The 12115-nt window shown below is 38.9% G+C and overlaps 1 protein-coding gene across 2 annotated transcripts in view; it reads left to right on the forward strand.

Annotated features, from left to right (window-relative positions):
- Positions 1-1285: 1285 nt before the first annotated feature.
- mark4 (microtubule affinity regulating kinase 4) overlaps positions 1286-12115 on the forward strand; it is a 59710-nt gene continuing 48880 nt past the window's right edge. For both annotated transcript variants that reach the window (XM_036561302.1, XM_036561299.1), the window contains exon 1: positions 1286-2335. In XM_036561302.1, coding sequence (XP_036417195.1) covers positions 2285-2335 — 51 coding nt within the window. In that variant the 5' untranslated portion in view covers positions 1286-2284. The remainder of the gene's footprint in view (positions 2336-12115) is intronic.

Below are 12115 nucleotides of genomic sequence, written 5' to 3' on the forward strand. Positions count from 1 at the left end.
GTGCTAAAGTTTTGGACTTTTAAAATCCATTTGTGGTGGAGAAGCACATGCGGGCCATCATATAGCAAATTATTATCCATTTACCATTGGGTTTACCATTGTTTTACCATTGTTTTACCATTGTCAACATAACATATAAAAACTCAAGTGTCGATGGTTTTGGATTAGTAAATAAAATGACTGTATTAATGTTGTAGGCATGGCAGGCCCTAGTTCCTATCACCACTACTGTAAAGAAATAAGAGTCAGTACATTTCTCTGAACTACTTCACATCAAAATACTCTGAATGACTTTGTTAACATCTCAATGATTGAATTATGTTGAAATTTGGAAAAATCTGTGGAATTCCTCTTTGTTGTCCTTTGTAGTCCTTGTCTGAGCCAGTAAACACTAATTCATACTCTAATATGCACTCTAATGTCTCTAATGTGGTGTACATAGTCTTTTAGAAAATGTTACTAAAATGTTTATATGTTTAGCATAGTACTAATGTCAAATGTGAGTAGAGCGAAGATGAAAATGGATGAAAAAAGTCTTCCTCTGGCCTTGCCTAAATCATACACAAGGCACAAAATGACTTGTTCTAGGGTTCAAAATGGTCTTGTTCAGTTGCAAGCATGCAGTTCAAGAACACTGTCCTCAAGATATTGTGTTAATCATAAGTAGTTTAACACATTCACCAATATCCTTCCCATACACTCTTACCAAAAGAAAATAAGTTAACACATCCTCTACAGAGAACAAAGTTAAATAAGGCATGAAGGCAATAAAACTGCTGCCAGTTTTAGTGCATAGTTTCTTTTTATTTGCTGAGTTTAACATATTGGGAAAAATATTAAATGTGCCATAATGTGTAGACTTAATATACAAACCACATTTTATGTTTTATTTTATTCCAATATGTAAATTCAGCAAATAAATAGTAATTGTACATAAACATAAAATGTCCATGAAGCGTGTTCCTCATAGAGAATGTTTACTTCTATTTATTACTTGGAAAATCAACAAACAACTCATTTGACCAGGGGCGCCCAAACTTTGCCACACAACAGTATCCCTCAGTTAGCTTCTGTTTAACCTCAGTTCCTATGCCCGATGGAGGCAGAAGCGCATGCGCACAAAAATCTGTTTTAAAAAAGTACGGAAGTGGAAAATAACTCGCTTTAGCTGCTGTCCCTGAACATGTGGCGCCTACTTGTGCTCAGAGCAGGCTCGCGCTGAATGAATGAATGGGGGGATTGTCTCTTTAAGGGAGAGGGAGGGGGAGGGCTCGAGGGCGGCCCCGCCCATCAATCTCTCCCTGACGGCCTTCCTTGATGCTCGTGTCACACGCTGCTCTCAGGGATGAAGGTTTTGGGAGAGCGGCTGAATTCAGTACTGTGAGAGGGGATGTTCGGACGGGCGTCTCTTCGACCTTGTAATTTTATATATATATATTTTTTTCTTTTTCTCTTTTTTTTTAATCCGCTTCGGCAGTAAGGGTGGGACACATCCGTTTGTGTTTTTGTAGTTCACACATTGTGGGCCAGCTGCTGCCGCTGCTTCTGGGGGCTTTTATTTATTTATTAATTTATTTTCCTGGAAATGTGCGCAGATGAGTCTTTGAAGGAGACTCTGTTAGCGAGGGAGTGGTTCGTTTCGGCCGAGAGACACCTATCAGCTGGAAGAAGAGAAGGGGCTCCTTGAAAAGGAGGCACATTAGCCCATTCGACTCCTCTTCTTTGTGTTTGTTTTGTTTTTCTCGTCTCGTCTGGTCTGACTCGAAGGTAGAAGAGGAAGAAAGAGTGGGCTGGTGGTGGGAAGACGTGCTGATACACATTCAGCCTGTGGACAGAATAATGGAAACACTGGACGGGACTTTTTATCGCCCGTCAACAGACAGAATGAGCTGTTGTTCCAGCCAGATTACCGCAAACACGAGCGCCGTGTAGACACAGACTTCAGCGCTGGACACCGTCTCCTCTTCCTCTCGTCAGCACAGGGCGGTGACACAACACAACACTGTAACTGGAAATGCGGATTGTTTGAGTTTATCACCCTTTTACGGCTTCTAGCAGGAGAAAATCACCCAGGCTAGCCTGTAGTCTGTCTGTCTGTCTGTCTGTCTGAGTGAGGGAGTGAGGGCAGTGGCTGCCTCGAGCCAGAGCTGAACAGGGGGTGTGAGACTGTGAGATGCAGGGGGGCAAATGACGGTAGATTTGCCTCCTCACTGGTACATTTTGTACATATATAAATAGAAGGAATACTTGGGAGTCGTCGTTGGGAGTGAAGAGCTCAGGGACAATGTCTTCTCGTGCAGCACTACAGCCTGGGAACGACAGAAATTCAGACCATGTAAGTAAAGTCTTCACAGCTCCACAGTTTCCACTCGCGAAAAGCGATCCGTCACTTTCAGGCAGGGAGTCGCATTACCGGTAAGTGTGGGCTTAGAGCAGACTGACCGGAGAGGCTGCGGAAGGCCAGACAGCTCCGGCCAGCACACTGTGAGAAGATGTCTGTTTAAACAGATGTGATGTAGTGTAGTTACAATGCAAGTTATGAACTCTCTCACACTGACCACAGTCCGTCCTGGAAGAGAAGAGCAGAAAGCGTTAAAATGAACAGCACGCTCCGTCCCGGCCTTCAAAATACGGGTGCACCGATACACATATTTACAGGCTCGGTGCGGTGGTCGATTCTTAGGTCAATACTCGCTTCGATTTTCGATATTTAATGTGCTGAAAATGTATTGATTCTGCTTAGCTTTGGTTGTATATTAAACAGACTAGACTGGCTCAAAAATGGTTATTTTTACTTCAAAACAAAGATTGTAAAGTAAGCGTGTTGTCAGGGCTGCCCTAAAAGAAGTCCCATCACCCTCCCCAGTAATGTTCTTTTGTATGCAGGAAGAGAAAAGCTGCTTATTTATTTATTTATTCATTTATTTATTTAACATCTTTGAACTGCCCTTTTCTACAAACATTATTGACTAATTAAAACCTACTTGTTCGGTGTGCCCCAGCTGGGTTGGGGGTCCTAAGCGTGTGTTTATACCACTTGTAGGTGCGACGTCTGTGCATTTTGTTTGTGTGAAATAGTGGCCTTATAAAACAGTGCAAATGAGCTATAAAGAATACGACACCTGAACTACCTCATATAAAACCTTCTGTATCGTATCTTTTTTTAAACCAACCCCACAGCCGAAATATCAGCATCAACTTGCCACAAATCACTATAAAATGTGCTAAATATTGACAGTAAGCATTAATTCCAGCATTAATTCCAGCAAAGTTAATTCTTTTGATTTTTTTCATCTTTTCTAATTTCCTTGAAAAAACGTCAAATGAGAGACAAAGGAACTGTTTGGTATATTGGCAGTACAGTTTTAAATTTCAATACACTGTTGCAAAACTGTCCGGCATAACGTTACAAAGCTCAGGCCTCCTGCAGAAAGCAGTCCCTTTTTGTGCTCTGTCTGAAAACGCTGGCATGATTCAGCAGCCAGCTAATGTCTATTGAAATGGTGTATTGAAAATAGGGAATTGCTATCACAAAGGGGTAAGCTAACTGGTATAAAGGCATGATATACATCAATTAGTTCTGTTAGAAAGTCCGTACTCATGTTGCTTCCCTACCTTTTATAGTGTCCCCTTTTATACCCTTAGTTTTTTCAGATAAATGCGTCTTGTAGGGTAAGCTGGAATCTTCTTGCAGTTATATATGGGGAGAAAAAAGAACATGCATTCAGCTAATGACTTTAGCATTTAGCATAACCTTTATTGGGCTGTTTGTCACTGTGCATAATTCTAACTGCTGTCATCAGCCTGTGCTGAGTCGGCCTGTGTCATCTTTAGTTATAATTTTACCCTCGACATTTATTTTGCAGTGCATTAAATCACAATTTTACATACATGTTCAGATACATATCTGTTATAATCGACCCAGTATTTAGTATGTAGGTGTAGTGATTGGACTCAGGGTTGGGCCGTCTCCCCTTTCCATCCTCTTGCATTAATGTCATTGGGTCACCTTGTATGTCTGCCACCAATATTTTAATTTCATCCATATTTGAGATTTATACACCAAGTTGCCATGGATGTACGAAATGTGCCCAAGCTCACAAAAACGTATTGTGCATTGGTCACAAACTGTTTAGATTTATATTCAGCTGCAGCTGATTATTTAAAATAGGTTCTAAAACCATATTACTTTTTTTATTGCTTATTAATGTCTAGGCAGTCTGTTCACAGTATAACATGATATTCCTATTCCTATTCCGGGTCCAGTTGTCTGCCTTAAACAGGTTTTTCCCAGGAGAAGGGTACATATTTGCACCTTTTCGTAACCCAATGTTTTGAAACAGAAAAATAAAATACAAAGGTTGGAGTCAAGACGAGGTGGAGTCAGTGCAACTTAAAAATATAATTACAATGGAATACGGTACAATTATGTTTCCTAACTAAAGGTACTGATGACATACCCTTGAGGGTACCACCCCAGTAACAGTTTTGTACCTTTTCTTCAAGAGTGTAGGACTTGTACCTTTTTACCTGTATTAGTTTCATTCACATTTAGATGTTTATTTCATGCCCACTCACTGATTCTTCTTAGTACAGAGTTGCTGATCATTTGCGTCCAGATTGTAATACATTTGGTAAAATAAGCTTAACTGTTAGCATGTGGACGTTGACCTCACGCCTCATTATTAACCAGTCATCTTCAGCCTTATTATGTGCAAGAGCTGGTCTTAGGAATGTAACTTCTTAAGACAAATTGGAACAGTGAGGCGCAGTGTAGTGCTCCGAATTAATTACATATATTCATTTAGCAGACACTTTTTATCCAGAGCAACTTAGAAAATGAGTGGAAGCCATACCAATACAAAGTACCCAGCGAATCTGCAAGGATTGTTCACCTATCAAGAGGCCTGTCATGGCTAAAAAAACAGCTCATTACCTTATTGCAGTCATGCGAATTAGCTAATGACTTGAATGCATTAAAGCAGACAAAATACTAACAAAATACTAAAATACTCCCTGCGGGCCAGGAGTTTGACACTTTTACTTTTTAAACACCTGGAGCTGCAGTATTAAGTGTGAGGGAGCAGCATTTAGTTAACTATCGTAACCAATTTATTATGATCTCTTAATGCTTTGTAAACATACAATTCTCCTCCCTCTGCCTCCACCCTAATGACATACTGCCACAGCTCCCAGTGGTTATAACAGCATGTGTAATTAAGATGAGGCAAGAGACTAGATCTAAATAAAAATCCCTCTTATTGCATTGGGATTTGTGTTGCAGAAAGAGGTCGGGCGCAGACGTCAGCCATTCATACTTTAATCATATGCTTAGGATGCTTGGAAACGTGCTTCAAGAAAGAATGAGGAAAACAATTAACAGGCAGCAACATCACGCACATTCTTACATAGCGAACTTGCATGCCACAGTATTTTGCAACTGTGGGTTCAGAGTTGACTTTGGAGTTCAGAGAGTGTTTCCCCCCAGGACTTTACTATTGTAACTTATGAATCTGGTCTGTTTGCTTGTATGTACCAGCAAGAATAATAACAACTTTTAACAACAAATTTTTGTGCAATGTCTGCTCACAAAATAAGATATGATGGAAAAATAATCTCACATAGGTTCACATGGGACACAGAACTAACCAACACAAGTGCTTTTAAAAACTATTATTCTGTTTTGGGATGTGCTGATAATGATTTTTTTTTGAGTTCTTTACAGCAAAACTGGCTGATGGATGAGTTTTACTGAACATTTTTTTAATCCAAAGCTCACATTGTGTGGTATAAATGAACACATAAAGCACGGACCAAACCAGCGTTTTAAAGTCATAAATGAAACATCAGTTGTCTACTTAAATAATGTCAGTCAAGAGACTGAGACGATAAGTAAGAGACGATTGGCTGTTTTGCACAATGACTCATGCATTATGATACCACAACATTTGGACTTGGACTGTTTTGTTGCATTTTTGAACTTAGTTAGTAGTCAGATTCCACATGTATACTCCAGAAAGACCTACAGCAAGACCCCTAACTGTATATTCTGTCAAAAGAAAACAATTATTGTTAATACTGCATTTTAAATCATAACTTTTCACACATTGTGCTGTTTTGTCTAATATTTGTTCTAATTTTTGTGAGACACGTTCATTAATACCTCCAGTAAAATAGCTTGTAATAGGAACCAAGGCTAAGTAGGCCTTTTAAAATAATATTTCTCAGTTTGTTTTGTTTTTTTGGAGTGCTATTGGTGTTTATGGCAAGGGTTTAAAATTCAGTGGAAAAGTAACTACAACATTTGACAATGATGACATTTAAAAAAACAGTTCAATTAAGTCATATACTTAGGTTGTTGCCGATGAATTTTGAGTATTATGACTATTTTATAAATTCAGCAATAATGAGTGTTTTAACACATTTGCTTTAATCTTTGAAGCCAGTATTATGGCTATATTAGCTTCAGATACTTGTGGTCATGAGAGCCTAAGTGCTCAACTGCAGTGGAAATTCATGACCTATTGCAACGTATCACTACCCTTAACATTCTAACAATGGCGAAGCAGTAAAATAGCCCTAGTCCAGTTAGAAGATTATATGTGTTCTGTTCTTTATCAGTCTGTACCATAAAATTGGCCAGGATTGAAATTGTCAGATTTTTGCTCGAAATGTCGTAGTACAATTATGCATGAGTCATTGTGCTGAATAGCTAGTCGGCTCTTTCTTTCAGTGTAGCACTTTATTTGATTCATGTTATGTAAGTAGGCAACTGATTTTTCATTTTCATTCACAAATTTTAAAATGCTGGTTTGGCCTGTGTTTCCTGTGTTCATTTAGCTCACACAGTGTAAGCTTTAGGTATGAAAAAAGACAGTAAAAATGTAAAGAAATTGGAATTGACCATAAAGAAGATCCTTATCGTTGCATCCCTGCAGGTAATAATAGTTAATGGGCCCTTATGTAATGGAAAACTGAATTCTCCTCTTTCTTGAACTAAAGGAGTTTAATTTAGTGTGCAAAAACTGTTAAAGTATCAAAAGTACCACTCTGTCCCCAATCCATACAGTCCATATACGGAAACTAAGCTGCAACACCTTGGTGTTTTGAATTCACTGTTTCTGTCATGGAAACAAGCAAATGTGTGTATATTCGTCTAGTTAGCCTACAGCAGTTTAGCCCCACCCATTCACACTGAAGTTATAAGGAGTGCTTCACCATAGACTGTTTTTAGAATGAGGCACAAAACAGGGCATCAGTACCGTAACCTAGCCTGTTTAATTCAAATGGATAAATAACGGTTGGAAAATTGTCATGCAAAAATGAATTAGGACAGTGTTTGATACACAAACCCATACAAATGTTATAATAGGACCTCAAAGAAAAATCTAATAAAAGACCTATCTAGTATACTGTCCCTTTAATAGGATTTGGTAAAAGCACTTGTGCTATTTGGTTCTATGTCCCATGTAAGTCTATAAGATCATTTTTGCACCATATCTTACGTTGGAGCACACAATTCACAAAAAAAAACACCAGGTCCTTTAAAAACACTCTGAAAACAGGAGAAATGTTTACTTTTCCTGTAATGGTGTTAGAGTATTGCCAAGAGAGTCTGAAACTAACACATCAGGGCCAGCAGAGCTCAGTGGAAGTAACTAGAGGCAGAGACATAGAAACTGATAGCACATAGCAAACACACTAGGAAGTGCATCAAGGGAGAGAAAGCAATCTGACAAATTATGCAAACATCCTTGTCTGACCACTAAGTAAGAGCTAAGTGTCAAAACAGAGAAGCCTGGGTGAATCTGCACAGGGCTTGTAGGTCAGAAGATGATCGAGTTATCTCTCTTGTGCAAATAGCCTATGACTTGTCTATAGTGAACAACCCAATAAAGCAGTCTAGACCTTTTGCCTTTATGTGGGCCATTTGTGTTGGTGGACACGAACTTATCTATTGAAATGAAACAGGTTTCGCTTGGTCAAGCTGGCAGCCATTTTGTGCTGGGCTTCACCAGCTAACTTAAAAACAAACTCTCTCTCTGTCTGCTTTGTGTCCGTTTTCATTTTTGATGTTTACAGAAGCTCAGTCGTCTGGGTTCTTTTGTTGATCAGCCGGTAAGAGTAGTAGGAAATTTAAAGAGAAGTTTGCAAGAAATTGTGTAATACTGCTTCATGTTACTTCACACTGTGGCATTGTTGCATAGGAAGCAGCTAACAGAAGCATTCTGGACATTTTTCTTTTTTGCCAAAGGTGCAGTTCCCACATTATAGCTGACTGCGTCCTTTGAGGGCAGTTTAGCAAGCTGGAAGTCTGAACGTTTTGAACTGTAAATACTAGGAAAGCAATGATGATGATTTTTTTTATGGCCAATTGAGATTCTGATTTCTTTACAGCCAAATTGGCCAAATTGAAGTAGCTGGCGATGGTGCGCTTGTCAACACTTTCACACCGACAGTAAGCCTGTTGTTAGCCCATATATATAATGTCCCCTCAAAAAACATCAGTTAAGCATGTAGATGTGTGTGGAGAACACACTACATGCAGGAAAAACAAACATTACCTGTGTCAAGAGAAAAAACTGTTCTGCTAGATAACAATAGTGCTTTGCAAGCTAGCTTGCTTTGCTTGTATCAGTTGTGCTCCGGATGTTAAAGGAGCAAAGGCTAGAGGAATTTGAGGGTGTACATCATTTTTTATACTAAGTCCAGTTTAAGAAAAAAAGATGTGATTATCTTCTTGGAGAAAAAAGGTGCCTGGAGCTTAATTTATAGAAAATTGCAATTGCAATATTGATCAGAAGAATCACAGTTAGCTATTTTGCAGGGGATTTCCAGCACCGAAAGTTTAACAAGTTGTTTCCAGATGTGTATTCTCATTACGAGGTCATGTCTGGCCCCATGAGGCTGTGCAGATGGGCCAAAATCAAAATGATAAATTGGCAGATTGCCAGTCACAATTTTGATTCTGCGTCCATAGTAAATATATATGCTATGGGAGGCCATTTTGTGCTGTTTTTCCCACCTGTTTGAACATTAAGAGAACATTATGATTGCAACATTGCAAATGACTTGCATTTTTCTTTCTCATAGTTCATTTCACTTTCAAAAACTCACTTGTCATGATCTACTGTGTATAACCTTAGAATGGAGTAACACATAAAAGAGAGGTAAAGCAACCTGAATAACAAGTGATGCCTGTATAAAAATTCTGAGTCATAATCACATATATGTGTGTGCGTGTGTGTGTGTAGAGAAGGGTCTTTTGTGTGTGATTTATCTTCACTTATTGAACCAGAAACAAGGAATCTGATCCTCCGGCTATTTAAAAAAAAATGGACATTTTATGTCCAGTACCCAACTGGCAGAAAAACACTAAGACACCATTTTTCCTCAGGGTTCCTCAGGAAAAGCCAGACAACCAGCCATTAGCTGCATACCTCAGCTAATCTAACACAGAGGTCAGACAGGCTGGGAAAGCACAGGCCCACTGGCTTGTTTCTTAGAAACCCCTGAAACCGTTAGAGCAATTTCTATTCTGTAAATAAGAAAGGCAGAAGGTGCTGATCTGTTGTGAACATGAGGACAAAAGTGCATTATTACTATCATATCAAAAGCATGCAACTCCATTTATTTATTTGTTCACACCATTTGACAACAGCTGTTGGCGGAATGAATCAACCAGTAGAAATGCTCCAGAATTACTTGGTTTAAAGTCTAGTTTCATTAGCACACATTTAAGTAAAGAATGTTTTTTTCATTCTCCTGTAAAGTTGCAGTTATGGAGAAACAAGGTTTTGTTATGACAGCTGCATTATGCAGAGCAGTGCATAAGCCTTTGGACAATGACCGTTTTTGGTGTATTGGCTCTTATTCTGTCCTCCAGCTTATTGTGTTTAATTTGGGTATTTGCATCAGTGTTGCATGAACCATATAGGAATCACAGTCCTATTTCAGGTGCTTCCAGACTACACTTTAATTGATTTATTGTAGGGATGGGCGATATGGCAAAAATATAACCTCACAATGCTTTGCAAAACATTATCATGATGCACAATATACGTCGCAATATTTAGTTTTTCCGAGGTTTGATAAGTTGGAACAGACAAAAAAGAGCCAGCAGTGCCACATTTATTGAAACACGATTAAAAACTATGAATACAATGATATTCATTCAATGTTTCACATACTGCACTGCACTTCAGTTAAACAGGTTTATTTATGCTTGCTTTGCAATGAAACATGCAATTTATGCAGTCAGCCAGTGTTTTTTAAGTACTGACGATATCCATGATATGTTCAGAAAGGCATGCTGTGATGCATTGTGATGTAATTTGTCACAATAATGATAAATATCCTCACTTTGCCCACCACTGATTATTGCCCAAATGATTATTAGTAACAGTGTAAAATATGTCACAATTGTCACAAAACAGGTAGTTTGCCGTATTCCTGTGATAGTTGCTGTATTAGTTGATATTTGTAAGCTTGATAAATGGGCTTTATTTGACACCAAACATTAGAACTCCTTCGTCCAACACAGAAGAAACATCTGCATGTTATCTAACCAAAGAAATTAAGAGTATCTAGTATTGTAACAGCGTTATGTGGTGCTTTTGGTTGTCCTGGGTTTGCATCATGATTTTGTTTGCCATGCTGATTGCGACGATTGACAGCTGATGCTGGTGGCGTCCCTTTGTGTATTGGGAGAGGAGAGGGGGATGGGCACTGTGCATTTACCAGATGGGTCTCAGCTTGAGCTTTTTGTTTGGCCCTCTCATCTGATGCCAAGGTGAGACTTCTCAAGCTGCCTGAGCGCTCTCTGTCACTGGCTGTTTGTCTGTCAGAGCCCTGTATTGCTTACCGCGGCTGCTGGGCCACGTTACCAAAGGAAAAGTCATGTGTGCCGTTTAGACTGGGGCATTATAGCCATAAAGCATGAGTCAGTACAGAAGCAAAGGCTTAGCAGGCTTTATGGGTCATCTGTTAAACAGAGGGAGATTGCAGCTTTGCACAAATGGAGAAACGTTCCCACCCTGAGAAAGACTTTAAATTATTCACGCCAAAATGAAACCGTGAGCTTGCTTTAAACAAGGTCCATCCTCTCAAGTGAATGACTGAAAGCACAGGGCAGGAAAATGTAGCATTAAATTGTCATGTCTAAATTTGGATCCAGTGTAGCTTTTCAAGGATCTCTTTCATGTGACCTTACATTACAGAGACGTTCCTGACTTATTGTCACTTATTGAGAGACTCAGGTTTTATATATGCATTGTTTAAAGACTAGTAGAAATGGATTACTACACCTAATTTATTAACAAAATCATGTTACAGTAATGTATATTAAACTTAAGAACTTTTTTTTTTCTCATTCTTCTTTAAAGTTACTGTTTTTGAGATGAAAGGTTTAAGATAAGGCAGTGGCAATATGCAGTGCAGTCCAAATATTTAGACTTTTTGGTTCTGCATTCTAGCAGACATTAACATTAGGTTATTCAAATTGCACTCTGGCCAAAATGAAGCCTGTAACATCTGTTGAAAACCTACTTGCCCACGTCCTACAGTGATGTCACAGTATTCTCTAAAGCAGCATATTCTGGTGTAAAGACATGGAAAACCCCCTTCTAATGAAACTTTTCAAAAACGAAAGTAGCTTTGGGGCAGATACTTGAGGACAAGCTGTTTTGAAATGTTTGCTTGTTATCTGCTGGCTGGTTAACACAGAAGAAAGCCAGATAGCCAACATTACTACGAGGAGGCCGAATATCATGTCTGCATTTATCAGTGGCAGTCAGGATTTCTTTATTGCTGCGGGGTGTGATTCTCAATGGTTGTATGATGTATTTGCATAATGCTTGCTGAGTATTATAGTGATGAACAAAAACATAAAAAGGATACAAAATCACGAATTTTGTCAAAGCAGTGATGCTGAGGGAGGTGATACTGTACTGCAGAACATTCCCTGGCATGACAATTATATATATATACATATGTACATGACATACATAAATGCTAGTTTTAGGCTGGTATGCCCCATAACGTGAGGGGATTTACATCAGTACTGATGGAAGTTGTGTTACAACAGCGATGTTATGACATCCTACAGCATGGCTGC

Source organism: Colossoma macropomum, unplaced genomic scaffold (assembly GCF_904425465.1).
Source record: "Colossoma macropomum unplaced genomic scaffold, Colossoma_macropomum, whole genome shotgun sequence".
Classification (NCBI taxonomy): domain Eukaryota; kingdom Metazoa; phylum Chordata; class Actinopteri; order Characiformes; family Serrasalmidae; genus Colossoma; species Colossoma macropomum.